Genomic DNA, 18,955 nt, shown 5'->3' with positions numbered 1-18,955 from the left:
TACATCTCATGAACTAATTTTTTGGGTTAAAAACAGATATGATGTAGTTTTATCAGCTGATCATCCATGATAGTTAACAGTAAAAAATTCAGTCTGCCTTAGTCCATATGCTAGTTTTCTGGCCATGGACTTAAATCGCGACAGACACCACACTGCCTTTCCATCACAAACACCAAAAACATTTTTGTTTTATTGATTTTATCCTGTTGTAAGTTTTTCTAATTATATATTTTTTTGTATTACTGAGGACGGCCCTTGTACATAGGGCCGAAATATTCTTTCTAATTTGTTTCCCACTGTCTTGAGCAATTCCCTATTGTTCTTCTTCTTTTGGTGTTTGGCCATGGACTTATTTCTTAATAACAGAACAAAGAGAGGAGCAAAGGGTAGGCTCCGATTTCGATACCCGTGAGAGAACTATAAGTTTGGGTGACATGTGCAATGTCATTTAATTTGTCATATTACGTGATACTTCCTGATGGCCTACTTGAAGAGAGAACCGTCATGCATATGTTTTGTGAGGACCAGAGATAAAATATTTTGCCTTCTTTCCCAAAAATTCTCATTTGCCCCCTTTCCCAAAAGTCCTCTTACCAAAGGAAAATTCCCACACAGAGCTACAACTGTATCTCCGTTTTAGGGTAGGGGGGTAACTTGGGGCTACTGTATTGCATAGGCATAGCGACGCTTCTTGACAACTGAGCGTCGGCCCTGTAGTGTGTTGTTGCAGCCGGGTTCGATCTCTTGGTCCCGTATTACCAAGCTGAGGTCAAACCCACTGCACTACCCAAGGGCATGATAATTTAAGTGGGAGGGTAAATGTCTTATTTTAAATTTGAGGAGAATTTGTCATTTTTCAACTTTTTACTGAAAATACCAGAAAACGGCATTTCTCAATGAATATGGATATTTATATAAATCTAGAAGGGACAAAGAGCTCTATGAATCAAGATACGAGAAAATAACTATATTTACCATGCTACCCACAAAACTCGTTACCTTATAATGAAACCTATTGACTGCAAGCAATCTTTAAAAAGAGAACAGTCGCTTCTCTTTGGGCGAAAAAGAGGAAAGAATTGCATACTCTATCTTGAATATGTAAAAACGAACTGACTGATGACTACTCTACAGGATCTACAGTATGATATCATAGTTTTCAGATTATCTATTGGCCGGCTTTTAACCTTAAACTTTTTAAAACAAGATATTCATCAATCTAGTTGTAGTTGCATTTGTAAGGTTTAGTATAATGAGAATAGTCACTTGCTTTCAAGCAAAAAAAAAAGAAGAAGAAAAGCGTCTAGGCATCAAAAAACCAACTGACTGATCTGATCTCCGTACTACCCGCTTTATAGCATTTATAGCATCACATTACAAGCCCCGTTTTTTGTTGCTGTTTTTTTTTTTTTTTTTTTTTTAGCAAATCTATATGCTGGGATTTCACATCTTTCAATACATTATGACTTATTTCTTACTTTAAAAATACTTTTAACTTTAATTTTTTTTACTTTACTTAAAAAAAATCTAATTTTTACTTCTTGAGCCATTTTTTTACAACCATCTTTTATCATTCTACTCTGAATATTCCATTCCGTAGAAATATTTGGTTCCTTGCTAAGATAAGATCTGGTTTTTGGCTTAAAACGACATTCTAAGCAAAAAGAAAATCTTAGAACTTTGACGAAGAAATAAAAAGGGGGCTACAGTTTTCGGATTAGCTCCATTTAACCAACGATCTCAATTATATAAAGTAATAATTTTATCTTTCCAGCTGGTGGTGCATACTTCTGGTGAGAACCTCTGAGGTTTTATTCGTTTATTCTGAGTTTCATCTGATATTCATCTTTATTCATCTGCAAAAGACATATGCACTCAGAGGTGCATATTTTTTGCAGAAACCCCTGAGGTTTCATTCGTATATTCTGAGTTTCATTTGATATTCATCTTCATTTATCTGATATTCATCTACAAAAGACATATGCACTCAGAGGTACACATTTTTTGCAAGAATCCCTGACACTTCATTCGTTTATCCTAAGTTTCATCTCGTATTCATCTTTATTCATCTACAAAAGACATAGGCACTCAGAGGTACATATTTTTGCAAGAACCCCTGACACTTCATTCGTTTATTCTAAGTTTCATCAGATATTCATCTGCAAAAGACATATGCACTCAGAGGTGCATATTTTTTGCAGAAACCCCTGAGGTTTCATTCGTTTATTCTGAGTTTCATTTGATGTTCATCTTTATTCTTCTGATATTCATCCACAAAAGACATATGCACTCAAAGGTACACATTTTTTGCAAGAACCCCTGACACTTCATTAGTTTATTTTAAGTTTCATCTGATATCCATCTTTATTCATCTACAAAAAACATATGCACTCAGAGGTGCATATTTTTGCAAGAACCCCTGAGGTTTCATTCGTTTATTCTGAGTTTCATCTGACATTCATCTTTATTCATATACAAAAGACATATGCACTCAGAGGTGTATATTTTTCGTCAGAACCCCTGAGGTTTCATTCGTTTATTCTGAGTTTCATCTTTATCCATCTGGTATTCATCTACAAAAGACATATGCACACAGAGGTGTATATTTTTTGCAAGAACCCCTGAGGCTTTATTCGTTTATTCTGAGTTTTATCTGATACTCCTCTTTATTCGTCTTATATTCATTTACAAAAGACATATGCACTCAGAGGTGCGTATTTTTTGTAAGAACCCCTGAGGTTTCATTCGTTTATTCTAAGTTTCATCTGATATTCATCTAAAAAAAAACATATGCACTCAGAGGTGCAATTTTTTTGCAAGAAACCCTGAGGTTTCATCTGTATATTCTAAGGTTTCATCTGATATTCATTACTTTAGACTGAGATGCATAATCTTGGAAAAAAAGTCCCCGAGCATAGACCGTTGTCACATTCTAGGAATAAACTGAAAACAAGGGCTTAAGAAAACAAAAAGCAGAATGTTACTACTGCAGCACAATTAGCGACTACAATTAAACCACTGACTTTGCAGGGTTAAACCAAGTGACATATAGCAATCGTAAATTCCGTCGGTCTGTCGGTCTGTCTGTCTGTCTGTCGGTCCCGGTTTTGCTACTTTAGGCACTTCCAGGTAAGCTAGGACGATAAAATTTGGCAGGCTTATCAGGGACCGGGACAAATTAAAATAGAAATAGTCGTTTTCCCGATTTGACCATCTGGAGGGAGTGGAGGGCCGGTTAATTCGGAAAAAAATGGAAAAAATGAGGTATTTCTAACTTACGAACAGTTCATCAGACCTTAATGAAATTTGATGTTTGGAAGAATATCGTGTCTCAGAGCTCTTATTTGAATACCGACCGGATCTGGTGACATTGGGGGGGGGGGGGGAATTAGGAGGGGAAACCTAAAATCTTGAAAAACACTTAGATTGGAGGGATTGGGATGAAACTTGGTGGGAAAAATAAGCACAAGTCCTAGATACATGATTGACATAACCAGAACGGATCCGCTCTCTTTGGGGTAGTTGGTGGAGGGGGAGGGTAAATTCTGAAAAATTAGAAAAAATTAGGTATTTTTAACTTACGAACGGGTGGACGGATCTCAATGAAATTTGATATTTAGAAGGATATCGTGTCTCAAAACTCTTATTTTAAATCTCGACTGGATCTGGTGACATTGGGGGGAGTTGGGGGGGACCTAAAATAATGAAAAACGCTTAGAGTGGAGGGATCGGGATGAAACTTGGTGGGAAAAAATAAACAGAAGTCTTAGATATGTGATTGACATAATTGGAACGGATCTGCTCTATTGGAGGGGGGAGGGTTAATTCTGAAAAATTAGAAAAAATGACGTATTTTTAACTTACGAAAGAGTGATCGTGATCGGATCTTCATGAAACTTCATATTTAGAAGGACCTTGTAACTCAGATCTCTTATTTTAAATCTCAAACGGATCCAGCGTCATTGGAGGGGGGCAGTTGGGAGGGGGACCGAAAATCTTAGAAAATAGTTAAAGCGGAGAGATCGGGATGAAACTAGATGGGTAGAATAAAAACAAGTCTAAGATACGTGACTGACATAACCGGACTGATCCGCTCTCTATGGTGCTAAAAGAGTAAAAGCTCTTCTTTTAAATTCTGACCAGATCCTGTGACATTGGGGGGAGTTGGAGAGGGAAAACGGAATTCTTGGAAAACGTGAAAATTGGGGCATTTTTATCTTACGAATAGGTGATCGGATCTTAATAAAACTTGATATATATAGAAGGATCTTATGTCTCAGATGCTCCATTTTCGACTCGAACTGGATCCGGGGACATAGGGGGTTGGAGGAGGGAAACAGAAATCTTGGAAAACGCTTAGAGTAGAGAGATTGGGATGAAACTTGATGGGAAGAATAAGCACAAGTTCTAGATACGTGATTGACATAATTGGAACGGATCCGTTCTCTTTGGAGGAGCTGGGGGGGTTTACTTTGGAAAAATTCAAAAAATTCACGTATTTTTAGCTTAAGAACGGGTGACCGGATCTTAATGAAATTTGGTAATTGGAAGGAATTCATGTCTCAGAGTTCTTATTTCAAATCCCGACCAGATCTGTTGACATTGGGGGGAGTTGGAGGGGGAAATCGGAAATCTTGGAAAATGTTTAGAGTGGAGGAATCGGGATGAAGCTTGGTGGATAGAATGGGCAAATGTCCTAGATACGTGAACCGTAACCGTAACGTAACCGTATTGGATTCGCTCTCTTTGGGGGATTTGGGGGGAGGGGTTCAGTGATTTGGCGAGTTTGGTTGCTTCTGGACGTGCTAGGACGATGAAAATTGATAGGTGTGTCAGGGAGCTACGCAAATTGACTTGATAAAGTTGTGTTCCCAGATTCGACCATCTGGGGGGCTAAAGGGAGAGGAAAATTAGAAAAAATGAGGTATTTATAACTTCCGAGTGGGTGATCGGATCTTAATGAATTTTGATATTTAGAAGAACATCGTAACTCAGGGCTCTTATTTTAAATCCTGGCCGGCATTAAGCCTCTGATTTTCCTTTTAAACCAATCTATTGATTCTTAGAATTTTGTTAGAGCTCATACCATATGAGCTCTTGGCTCTTAGCTCTTCTTGTCTCGTCACAATTGCCATATGAGCTCTTAGCTATTGTTTTCACTTGAAATTATTCGAAAGCAGATAGATTATTTCGATTTCAAAATATTTTTGTTATTGATTACAGCCCACAGGAATTTGATGAGGAGGAGAGTTTATGCCCTTTAACCAGGATTGATCAAGTTAAAAACTAACAGCACCAGTGACAGTAAAGTGCTACCCAGCATAACTAGAAAGACATTAAAGTTAAATTATCCTATTAGAGCTTGGAAATGAAAAGTTCTCTATGGATATAACTAAAATAAAAACTTGGAAAGCAGACAGGTTATCTTACTTATAACTACTTCTAATGAATTCTTATTTTTTACTATACAGAACATACTACGACGCCCATTGCTACTGTTCTACTAATACTATTACTACTGACTCGTTTTCGCGCCAAGCCGCATGAGGCCAACATACCATTGCACGCTTTACAGTGTACAGAAGCTATAAATCACATACATATATATATTTTGCATTTTTGTAATAAAAGGAGTTCTTTCGTTTTCATCCCAGATATAAAGCAATAGTAAAAAAAAACACGCACAATTAAAACAAATACGTGTAACATTGTTCCATTCATTACAAATAATGGCAATAAGTTATTGAATAGCACTAATTAATGTGCCCTACTAAACGCGGTTTGAACATTAAATGGATTTTTGGAGAAAAAAAAAATTACATGTTGCAAACCTGCAGTACATTTGAAAGTAACTGGAAGTATCCTAAGATTATAGTTAAATATTCTAAGAATTTTTTATATACTAAAGGATGAGTTGCAGCTTATAGAACCATGAAGAACAGCAGAAAGACAATTAATTGCAATAGGCTTCAATATGTGCTTCTGAGCACAAATGAATAACATCTATCGGGTACTAAACACAAAAAAAAAATCTTAAGATTAATTGCAATTGGCTTTTTGAACATGAGGTTATTATTTTACGGGGTAATGCGAGATACCACTGATAACATCTTTTTCAGAAATGAACTCGAATCTTCTCTAATCACTTCAATTTCAATGCAAAACAAGAAGAGCAAAATGACCGAAAAAAAAAGTTGGTCTAACATGTTTTGTAATTAACATTGGGACTTTGCTTGGTAGAGCTAGATGTATTCGTTGTTAATTTCTTAGAGATGAGCTGGAGTTTTCTCATATCAGTGTTTGATTAAGACAACAGAAGAAGAGTAAAAAAGGCAGATATTTTTATAGCAATTACGCTTTATGCATAACTTTATAATTTTGCTGGTAGATCTAGACGGCATTGTTTGTTTATTTCTTAGAGACGGACTCGAGTTTTCTCATGTCAGTTTCGAATTAGGGTAATGCAAGAAAAGAAAACAAAACGAAGATTTTTTAAGCAATAATGTTTTAAACAGTGTTACGATTTTGCTGGGTAGAAATAGACGGCACTGGTTGTTTCTTTTTTGAGATGAACAAAAGTTTTCTTAAATCCGTTTCCAATTGGGGCAAGACAAGGGGAGTAAAGCAGGCTCGTCTTTTTTACCAATTAAGTTTTAAAATTAACTTTATGACTTTTATGGGTAGTAGGCCTACTTACTGACATCCTTTCTTATACACTTCGGGGAAGACCAAGGATTTTTTTTTTTTTTTTTTTTTTATCAGAGCCTCTTTTTTATGCAAAAATCCCAATTTATTTCCAGGCGATCAGAGAGTACTTTTCTTTTTTCGAAATAAAATATTATCCTAAATGCCAAAACTGATTTGGGGTTGTGAATGAGAACAATATGAAAAAAAGCAATAAAAGAAAGAATAAGTAATTTGAATGCTTCTCCTTTAATTATTTAATTTTTTACTCATTTTATCAAAATAACTGTCTATAAAAAAAATACTTCAAAAGTTTTTGAGTTTGCGAAAGACAGAAATAATTCAGGGAAATATGGTATAATAATTATTATTTTCAATAGCTGATTTTAATAGTAATTATTAGCAAAATTATTATTGTTTTTCGTCATTAGTTTCAACTAGTTTTATTCTACACTAATCTTGTAAAGACCACAATATATTAATTTTCTTTTATCGATGTTAAATATCGCTTTATACACTTATTAGTTCATTGAAACAGACAAGTTGTGAATAATCAAGTGCTTAAAGCCGGAAAAAAATAAATAAAAGACAGTCTTACTATTTGCAAGAAGGAGTTGACCTAAAGTGGAAATCATGCCACAAGAATTTAAAATTTTCTGCGATAAAGTGACAGATTGGGATGGATTAGATGGCGAGACTAGTATCCTGATAACCCTCAATAGCAGGATGGTGGTTTTTGACCGCTGATCGCTCCATGTTAGTGATGTATCCTCAAGAGAAGAGCTAAGAAGTCGGTGATATTTTTGAATAAGGCTACCTGAAAATTTGAAAATAAACTGAAAAACACTTGCGAACCAGAAAACAATTTAAAAAAATGGTTTGTGGACATTTTAACTTAAGCCCCTACAATATTTTTCGGCTCTATAAAAGATGAAAAGAGAAGCTATTTTCTAAAAGAGAAGAAAACTGACAAGAAAATGTGATTTCTAAAGAGACAATTAACTTTTAAGAGGGAGCTAGTTAAAAGGCTTTAATTTACTTTTATTACTTATATCCGACACAACTTCAAATAGAAGGATTGGTTGTGGAACCTCCGGTGAGGGGGGGGGCTCTATTGGAAATTAAAAGTTTTAGTACCCTTTTTAAGAGTCAACAGTGATGAGAGGGCAACCATCCTCCACTGTCCTTTTTAGATGCTCCCCTCAATAATACTAATCGTAATTTTGAAAAAGCTATTTTGTTTAAAATAGTCAAAAAGACATAATAGCTATGCCCCCCTTCCCAGCCTCGGGGCAAGGGTTGTAAATTAGGCAAATGGTCCATTGTTTACGTGCAGGATTTATCATTAGTAAAACAGAAAACGTTTGATTCTGGGTGTGTCTGAAACGGCCAAGGGTATTACGGTGAAACTTCATGGAATGCTGAGGGTGATGGTTAACTAAATCAAAAAACTATGTAAATTAAGGTTATCAAAAGGGCATATCTGCAATCTTAGGAGCAGCTAAGCATATTATCTCAAAACTTTTAGGGCCACTATTGCTCCTACTACTACAACTACTTGTGACCACAGCTATTTCTGACTGCAGCAATACCCCTTGTGACTCCGACTACGACTACGACTACTTACAACCGAGACTGCGTTTACAGGTCATGCAAGTACTTATGACGGCTACAGCGACTGTGGCTATTTGTGACTGCGGTTGTGACTACTTGTATCTACTAAAGCAGATACTCGCGACTTTGACTATCTGTGACTATCACTAATCGCGACGGCATATACTAGCAAATACGAAACTTATTACTATTACTTCAACTAAGGTTACTTGCGATTGCTACTGTGGCTATTTGCAACTATGACTTCTTACGACTGCGACTATTTGCATCTTTGGAAACTTGTGACCGTGAATACTTACGACTATGACTAATTGCGACTGCAAATACTTGCGACTATGACTACTTGCGACTTTGATAGCTTATAACTGCGACCGCAACTACATGCGACTATATGAATGCAAATCAAATGTTGCTGCAGCTACTAGCGACTGTGACTACTTAAAACTGCGAGTGCTTGCAGCTGCAACTGCGACAACTTGCGACTATAAATGTGACAGCTCGTCACTGCAACCGCAATTGCCTGTGACTTCGACTACTAGTATTAGTACTGCTACTGCCTGTGAATGCAAATACCACTATCACCTCTACTATTTCAACTGAAACAACTGAACTAAATCAAACGAGGTAAACTGCATCCTGCTTGTAAAAATAGCAGAGGGCGTCCAGGTTGTCATAAAAGCTGACCTGCAATATCTCACGAAAGGCTAGGGTTATTAAGTAGAAAATTTCAGGGGACACTGAGAGGGATGTTGCACTAAATCAAAAAACACTAGGTGCATCCAAGTTGTCAAAATAACACACCTGAGAGTATATTGATCTAAGGAACGGCAACGGGTATTAAGTTGAAACGTAAATGGAATGAAAAGGCGATGTTGAAGAGAATCAAAAGACAATATGCATCCTATTTAAGTCTTATTTTTTTAAGTTGTAAAAACAGGATGTCTCCAATATCTCAGTAATAGAGAACAATATTAAGTTGAAACTTTAGGACGGTGTTAAGGAGGATATTGGTCTTAATAAATAGTCAACTATATGCATCCCGGATGTCAAAGGGGCATAGGTGCAATATAGTAGAATCGGCTAATGTTATTTAGTTAAAACTTTCCGCGGATGTTGAACTCAATCAAGATGCTATGCCCATCCATCCTGCAAAAAGGGTGTTTACAATGAGTTTCATATCTCAGGAACAGTTTAGAGCATTCAGTTGAAACTTTTAGAGAATGTTGAGGGGGATGTTGCACTTAACCAAAAGACAATATAAGCATCCAGGTTGTCAAAATGCTGTATCTGCAATATCTCAGGAACAGCTAATGGCATTTAGTTGAAACTATCAGGGAACATTGAGGGGAATACTAAAATACATCAAAAGACAATAATTAGAACTAATAAGTTAGAATCAAGCATTTCAATTCTTAAGCCGAAAGCGTGAAAACTCGAGAAATGTTCATTATATTAACCAATAACAAACTGTAGCAATCAAAAACATACAAAAATTAATTTTTTTTAAACTTTCCAAAAAAGAAGTTTTTCAAAGAAAAGTTAAAAGCAGAACTAAGAGCAGCAGAAATAAACTCCTATAATAATTCAAAGTAAAAACGAAGAGAAATTACTATTAAACAATAAATGAAACCCAAAACGAAAAGAAATCATACCAAAGATAATAGATACTTATAAAGATGAACATGTAAATCTTAAAATGACCAAAAATTAAATTGAATACCCAGGAAAAACTTGAAACGATTTAAAATAACTTCAAGCAGGACTTTGGCTACTACCCCCTTCTTCTACCATAACAGTGAAAGTTCTAAAGCCTATTGCGTCATCTCACTTTGCTAAAACCAATTCTATTATACAACTTTTTTTTCTTCATAAATTTGGAAAATAAAAATAGACCAAATTGATAAAAATCTTGAGTTACTGAATTTCCGCGGATTAATACCATTATATATTAAATACTCATACTATTTTCTGCAGTTCTTTCCAGTAATCTTGATTATTATAGTAATTTTTTTATTTATCGTCGCTGTTTTGAAAAACAAAGCACAATATTCAAAATACAAATAATTTTCAATACGAAAAAAGTCAACACCACTATCAACCCAACAAATTTCGAAAAATTGGAATTTTATATAATTTTATCAAACAGTTCGTAGTAACGAACTATAAGTAAGAAGTGACGTGGCTTAATAACCATAATAAACAAAACTTAAAAAAGTGAATTTTGATATCACTAAAAGAATAGGCTTATTATGCTAATTCCAGATGTATAAAATACATTAAGTTTAGCGTTACCCATCTAAGGCTACGAGCCTAAGAAAATTTGAATGATTTTCAAAAAAGGGGGGAAAGACTCCATAAAAGTCAAGGAATCTCAATGAAAATCCCACCATCAGATTGAACGCATCAAAGAACTGTAGGGGTTTCAAACTCCAATCTGCAAAAATGTGGAATTTTGTTTTTTTGCCAAAAGAGAGATCACGAATCCGTGTTTATTTGTTTTTTTGTCTGTTTTTTTCCCAGGGGTGACTGTATCGAGCCAATAATCCTAAATATCGGAAGAGGGCTCATTCTAATGGAAATTAGAAGTTCCAGTGCCCTTTTAAGTGATCAAAAAGATTGGAGGACAGCTAGCCCCCCTGCCACGTCCCATTTTTCCCTAAAGTTGCCGATCCAAATCCTGAAATAGCCATTTTGTTCAACCTAGTTAAAAATTCCAATAGCTATGCTTTGGGAGATGACATGATCCTCCACAGCCCCTTGGAAACAGTCTTTAATTTTTGAAATTTGTTATTTACGCATAGTATTTGTTATTGCGAATTATGCATACATTTTTCGGTAGGGGTGGAGATGAGGAGGGATTTTTCAAGAAAAATATTTTTAATTGGGAGGGAAGTTTTGGGGGGAGGACTTCGCAGGGGAAATTTTACATTGCAGAAATTTTCTAGAGCCCCTATACAAAAATTCGTTTTTTTGTCTTACTTTCACTTTGCCGACTCAATTTTACATTTGGAGATGTTAAGGGTAATTGCCCAGGGTAAATTTTCACCGGGACCCATTATCTAGATGATCTTTCCGTGGAGGTATTTTTTCGTGGAGGGGGAGAAAAGCTTTCCGGCATTTGTTTAAACAAGAGCTAAGAGCTCATATGACACTTGTGACGAGGCAAGAAGAGCTAAGAGCCGAGAGCTCATATTTTATGAGCTCTAACAAAATTCTAAGATTCAATAGATTGATTTAAAAGGAAAATCAGAGGCTTAATGCCGGTCAGGATTTAAAATAAGAGCTCTGAGTCACGATGTCCTTCTAAATATCAAAATTCATTAAGATCCGATCACCCACTCGTAAGTTATAAATACCTCATTTTTTCTAATTTTTCCTCTCCCTTTAGCCCCCCAGATGGTCGAATCTGGGAAAACGACTTTATCAAGTCAATTTGTGCAGCTCCCTGACACGCCTACCAATTTTCATCGTCCTAGCACTTCCAAAAGCACCAAACTCGCCAGATCACTGAACCCCTCCCCCAGCTCCCCCAAAGAGAGCGAATCCAGTACGGTTACGTCAATCACGTATCAAAGACATTTGCTTATTCTATTCACCAAGCTTCATCCCGATTCCTCCACTCCAAGCGTTTTCCAAGATTCCCGATTTCCCCCTCCAACTCCCCACAATGTCAACAAATCTGGTCGGGATATGAAATAAGAGCTTTGAGAAATGAAATGCTTCTAAATATCAAATTTCATTAAGATCCGGTCACCCGTTCTTAAGTCAAAAATACCTCAGTTTTTCTAATTTTTCCAAGTTAACACTCCCCAGCTCCTCTAAAGAGAACAGATCCGTTCCAATTATGTCAATCATGTATCTAGAACTTGTGCTTATTCTTCCCATCAAGTTTTATCCCGACCTCTCCACTCTAAGCGTTTTCCAAGATTTCTGTTTCCCTCCTCCAACCCCCTATGTTCCCGGATTCAATTCGAATCGACAATGGAGCACCTGAGACATAAGATCAGTCTATATATATATATATATATATATATATATATATATATATATATATATATATATATATATATATATATATATATATATATATATATATATATATATGTGTATATATATATATATATATATATATCAAGTTTCATTAAGATCCAATCACCTATTCGTAAGATAAAAATACCCCAATTTTCACGATTTCCATGAATTCCGGTTTCCCCCTCCACCCCCCCCCCCCCAATGTCACAGGATCTGGTCAGAATTTAAAATTAGAGCTTTAAAGCACAAGGTCCTTCTAAATATCTAATTTCATTCAGATCTGGTCACCCTTTCGTAAGTTACGAATACCTCATTTTTCCGAATTACCCCCCCCCCCCCCAACTCCACCAAAGAGAGTAGATCCGGTCCTGTTATGTCAGTCACGTATCTTAGACAGATTTTTATTCTTCCCATCCAGTTTCATCCTGATCTCTCCGCTTTAAGTATTTTCTAAGATTTCCGGTCCCCCCCCAACTGCCCCCCCATGACACTGGATCCGGTTGAGATTTAAAATAAGAGATCTGAGTTACGAGGTCCTTCTACATATGAAGTTTCATGGAGATCCGATCACTCCTTAGTAAGTTAAAAATACGTCATTTTTTCTAATTTTTCAGAATTACCCCCCCCCCCCAATAGAGCGGATCCGTTCCAATTATGTAAATCACGTATCTAATACTTCTGCTTATTTTTCCCACCATGTTTCATCCCGATCCCTCAAATCTAAGCGTTTTCCATTATTTTAGGTTCCCCCCCCCCAAACTCCCTCCAATGTCACCAGATCCGGTCTGGATTTAAAATAAGAGCTTTAAGACACGATATCCTTCTAAATATCAAATTTAATTGAGATCCAATTACCCGTTCGTAAGTTAAAAATACCTCATTTTTTTCTAATTTTCGGAATTAACCCCCCCCCCAACTACCCCAAAGAGAGCGGATCCTTTAAGTAGTTTCTAAGATTTCAGGTACACCCAAATGCCCCCCCCCCCCAATGACTCTGGATCCGGTTGAGATTTAAAATAAGAGATCTAAGTTACGATGTCCAACTAAATATGAAGTTTCATGATGATTCGATCACGCCTTCGTAAGTTAAAAATACGTCGTTTTTTCTAATTTTCAAGAATTAACCCCCCCCCCCCAATAAAGCTGATCCGTTCCAATTGTGTCAATCACGTATCTGACTTCTGCTTATTTTTCCCACCAAGTTTCATCCTGATCCCTCCAATCTAAGCGTGTTCCATGATTTTAGGTTCCCCCTCCCAAACTCGCCCCAATTTCACCAGATCCGGTCAGGATTTAATATAAGAGAATTGAGACACGATATTCTCCAAAATATCAAATTTTATTAAGATCCGATCACCCGTTGATAAGTTAAAAATACCTCATTTTTTCTAATTTTTCAGAATTAACCCCCCCCCCAACAACCCAAAAGAGAGCAGATCCGTTCCGGTTATATCAATTTTATATCGAGGACTTGTGCTTATTTTTCCAGCCAAGTTTCATTCCGATCCCTCCACTCTAAGTGTTTTCATGGATTTTAGGTTTCCCCCCTCCCAACTCCCCCCGATGTCACCAGATGCGGTCGACATTTAAAATAAAAGCTCTGAGACACGATATCCTTCCAAATATCAAATTTCATTAAGATCTGATCAACTGTTCTTAAGTTAAAAATACTAAATTTTTTTCTATTTTTTTCGAATTAACCGCACTCTGTACCAAGTGCCATAAAAATTATTAGAAATTAAAAAGACAAAACAAGTTATTTCAATTGAAAGTAAGGGGCAGCATTAAAACTTCACACGAACCGAAATTATTATGTATGTGAGGGCGGCCACCCCCTCCTCAGTACCTCGCTCTTTACGCTAAAGTTTGACTTTTTGTCCCAATTCTTTAAGAATTGAAACACAAGGGTCGTTAAATTAGAACAATGAGAAACTTTGTTTTAAATTACTAAGAAATTTTGGCGTGAAGATGGCGGTATTGAGGAGCAGGCAACCCCTCTCATATATGTAATTATTTCTGTTCGTTTTAAGTGATATTTATTTTGCTACTTACATCTAGTTGAAAATTTAGTTGTTTTTTTTACAATTAGACCTGAGAGTAATTAACCCTATTCCAGCATCACTAGGGTGACGGGGCCAATATTAATTTTTTTCAAGAAACTATGGCAGAACGGAGTTGGTTCTACAGAAAGATCTATCTTCTAAACTTCAGAAAACATAATTTTAATAGTTACAAATTATTAAAGTTAGGAATCTTAAGAGGTATTTTAGAAATGAATCATAAAACATCAAAATAAAAACAGGAATTTTCGGCGAAACAGATATAGCATTCAGCGTTGAGGCCGAATGCTGAGGCCGAATTGAAATACCTCTTGCTTTTTAATTGGCAATAAATTAACATGGTTTGTTTACCATTTTAGAAAGATTACTATTCGATAAACAGGACTAGAACCTAAGTCACTAAAAATTGTAGAAAATTTGAAGCCATAAAAATTTGTATACATATTTGTTTCGATCTTGAGTGGCCACGAAGTGCATTTCCCTATTCCAAAGGTAACATTATGGTAAATTTAAGACAGTTCATATTATTGACTTACCAATAAAGTCAATATACCACTTCATGCCTTTTTTATGTTCTTTCGAATATAATAATCGTATATATGTAATTGTATACGATAAATTTTGTGCTCTTTACGAAGATAATAATCGCTTCTATTGCAAATTCAAATTTAAGCACTTTTTTAGCTCTTGAAAAAGACGAATTTTCAATGAAAGTATGAGTTATCGGTCGTTTTCCGAAAAAATAATACTACTTTTTCTCAGCGCCATCTTTTCTCGGTCTTTTTCAAAAAAATAATGCTACATTTTCTCAGTGCTAAAATTATTTATAATAAGGTAAGTTTAGGTTTGGTTAGGCTTTGTTAGGGTAGGTCAAAAAGTGCTTAAAATTTGAATTTGCAATAGAAGTGATTATTATATTCGTAAAGAGCATAAAAAAGGCATCGAGTGGTATGTTCACTTTACTAGTAAGTCAATGATATGAACTGTCATAATTTTACCAACATTATTATCAAAGGAACAAACAGTAATCACGAAACAAACCATAATCACGGAAAAAAATGTATGGATATTTTGTGCATACAATTGAAACTCACCTTCTCTAAACGAAGTTTGATTAGATGGATTATTAGCCAACAAGTTCAGCGTGAGTTGAAGGCAATCCTGGGTTATGACACTTCCCCCTCCAAAACCTTCTTCTATCATTATATCATAAACTCTGTCAAAAGCATTCTCAAATGCAACGATTTTTTGAAGATTTGCATTTGATTTGGTAAGTTCAATCAAGAGTAACAATCCCTAGAAGTAGATTAGAAGAAGATTAATAAAAGAAGATTAACAGTTAAAGGTGACAAAAAGGCTAGAAGCTTAATATAAAAGGCAAACCGCAAGTCAGGGAGACCCAAAATGACCATTGGCAGGATGTTAGAAAAGGAGGCGAAGTTGGCGAGGTCTTTGATGGAGGAGCTTTGGTCAATGACTCAGGACAGGTCGTCGTGGTGAACCACTGTGGCTGCCTTATGCGCCTTCTGGCGTGGGAGGACCTAAATCTAAGTAACTAATAAAAGAGAAAACGGTTACCGCTTATCTAGGTTTTAGAACTTAAAATATATGCTTATTCTTAGGTCTTAAGAAGAAGAGGCAGGCCAAGCAATACACTCGGGCGCACCTATCAGACGGACCTGCGAAACATAAATGCTTTCCTTCAACCGACGTAGGAAGATGTTCTTGCTGCGGCATACATGAGGGATGACTGGCGGCTGCTTGTAGATTCCCTGGGCGCCTCTAGAGGCGCAGGAGGATCTAAGGTATAAGGTAAGGTCTTTGGTCCTAATTTTCATCGACAATTTTCTATTAGCTCAAAGCAACAGCAATGTTAACTAAGAAACAATAATCGATCACTAACAATACGGAGAAATATATTAATTGGCCAAAAATTTAAAAATGAGGCCTTCAAATGTAAAAAATAATAAATATTTAAAATATCGTTCCTAACTTCAAAACAAGTAAAAATGCTATTATAACCCGTAATATACAGAAGCATCTGGATTAATTTCTTAAATGTAAAAATTTGCTGGTTTCCTTCTCTTTACATGTTTAGAAAGGCTATAAAAACTTTGGAAAGATTCATTCTAGTTGAAAGATGAAACTTTCAGAGTTGAAGGGGATGCTGAACATAATCAAAATACAACTATGAACAAACCAATTGTCAGTGCACATGTGCAATATCTCGTGATTGACTGGCTAAGAGTACTTAGTTGAAACTTTCATGGGTTGAACTACATCATAAGATACTATGTACGCCCAGCTTGCTAAAATGATCTGTCCAGTAACACTTAAAGATATTAAGCAGAAGCTTTCACAGAATGTTGAATTCAATCGAAAGATGGTATCTCCGTTGTCAGAAGGGCGTATAGCCTATACAGCATTCCAAAAATGGATAATAGCTTTTGAGTAAACTTTTAGGGACTGCTCAGGGACATGGTGAAATAAATTAAAAGACAATAATTAGATCCAGTAATTAGAACCCGATATTTAAATTATTACACAGGAAACATGAAAAACTGGAGAAAGATTCATTATGTTGACCAATAACAAAACTTTCGGAATGAAAACTGAACAGAAAGTAAGTTTTTCAAAGAAAATTAAGAGCCATATCAAAATCAAGACCCGTAGAAACAGATTCCTATACGAATTTAAACAAAAAAACACCGGAAATTATTATTTAAGAATAAATGAAACCCAAAACAAACAGAGATTAAATAAACAAATCATAGAAAACATACGGACAACAGGTACTAATATAATAAATAAATAAATCTTAAAACGAGTAAAACTCACAGTGAATATTCAAGTTAAGCTTAAAACAGAAGGAAAAACAAGGGACAAACAGGAACAAGCTTAAAAGTCACTACAGGGGTTTGGCTACTGACCTATTCTCCTTATCTAACTGCAAATGTCAAACCCCTATTGCGTCATTTCCGCTTTACTGAAAACGAATTGTAAAACAATTATTTTCATTTACACTTACATAAATAAGTAAATAAATCTTAAATAAGTAAAAATAAAATTGAACATTCAAGTCCAACTTAAAACAAACAAAAATCACTGAAAATAGGATTTTGGCTACTGCCTCCTTACCCCTCACCTAACCATAAATGTCCAAGGCCTATTGCGTCATCAGCGCTTTACTGAAAACTAATTATATTACAAATATTTTCATTTACATTTACAACACTGAAAAGTAAAAATAAAAATTACAGTGAAATAAAATCTTGAATTGTTAAGTTTTCAGCAATTAATATCATTATATATCAAACATTCAGTTTATTTTTATTAGTTATTTAAAAGGACTGTTCAAGATACATATAGTTTTCAGCAAAGCACCAATGGCGCAATAGGCTTTAGACTTTTACGGTTAAGAGAGGGGGGAAGAGGGCGCCAGCCAAACTCCTGTTTGTAGTGATTTTTGTTCATACTAAGTTGGACTTGAATATTCAATTGAAGTTTTACTCGTTTTAAAATTTAATTATTCATTTACATTGTCACTGTTATCTGTATGCTTCCTATGATTGCTTTTTCGTTTAGGGTTTCGTTTATTGAATAGTAATTTCTAGTCATTTTAAGTTTGAATTATTATAGGAATTTATTTCTGCTGATCTTAAGTTTAATATGGCTCTTTACTTTTTTGCGAAAAACTTTTTCAGAAAATGTTTTCACTTGATTTATAAAAAAAAAATCTATATCTGTATGTTTGCTATGGTTGTTAATTTAATTTCTATTCGTTTCCAGCTTCATTTATTCTTTAAAAATAACTTCTGTTCGTTTGAGTTCGCTGATTTTAAGTTTAATATAGCTCTTTACTTTTCTGTGAAAAACTTATCTTTCGGCAGCGTTTAATTAATTTATAAAAATTGCATACCTCATTCCGTATAAACTCCAATTTGTCAGTTAATACGTCTATTAACTTTGATATACCCATTCGACTCTCAAGTATGTAGTCTTGGAGCGGTTTTAACCTATAAAAGATAGCAATATAGAAGTTTGGTAGATATAAAAGTTTGGGTAGAAGTTGGGTAATATAGAAGTACTGATACTTAGAAGTACTGTTTTACAGAGTACTGTTTTACAAGAAAAAACTGAATTATTTGTCAAGACTGGAAATTTCGTTGACTTTTTGTCAGCGGAGAGATAATACCTTATCTACTGGATTACTCCCGCCGTTTACCCGTGCCATTTAACCAAACACTTAGAAAACAATAGGTTCTATAACTATCTTAGCTCTATGACTATCTACCTTAGTTCTAATGCCCTAGGAATGACGCATGGACGGATAATAGATAGACATATCTTTCTAATAACAAATGAACTGAAATCATGTTTATACAATCCTAATAAGGGGGGTTAATGCCAGAATTTCGTCTTAGTCAATTGGACTATCTGTCTTGGCTTTTTCTACAATTAGCCAAGACTTGATGCCCACAAACATTCAATTTTAATTCAAAAATCAACGGATTTTACATACTCAAGCTAAGAAAGAGCCGTATATTTTTCACACGAAGATAAGC

The 18,955-nt window shown here is 35.4% G+C and overlaps 1 protein-coding gene across 1 annotated transcript in view; it reads right to left on the bottom strand.

The window, feature by feature from the left end:
- The window catches only part of LOC136042208 (general vesicular transport factor p115-like), a 93,254-nt gene that overhangs the window by 51,230 nt on the left and 23,069 nt on the right, over nucleotides 1–18,955 (bottom strand). Inside the window, exons 4-6 of the mRNA XM_065727143.1 lie at nucleotides 18,310–18,406; nucleotides 15,485–15,686; nucleotides 7,283–7,501 (exon numbers count right to left, since the gene is read on the bottom strand). Of these exons, the coding sequence (XP_065583215.1) occupies nucleotides 7,283–7,501; nucleotides 15,485–15,686; nucleotides 18,310–18,406 (518 nt within the window). The remainder of the gene's footprint in view (nucleotides 1–7,282; nucleotides 7,502–15,484; nucleotides 15,687–18,309; nucleotides 18,407–18,955) is intronic.

Source organism: Artemia franciscana, unplaced genomic scaffold (assembly GCF_032884065.1).
Source record: "Artemia franciscana unplaced genomic scaffold, ASM3288406v1 PGA_scaffold_75, whole genome shotgun sequence".
NCBI classification, from domain to species: Eukaryota; Metazoa; Arthropoda; class Branchiopoda; order Anostraca; family Artemiidae; genus Artemia; species Artemia franciscana.
The sequence above is the reverse complement of the archived record's forward strand: the minus strand, read 5'-3'. Positions and strand labels throughout refer to the sequence as shown.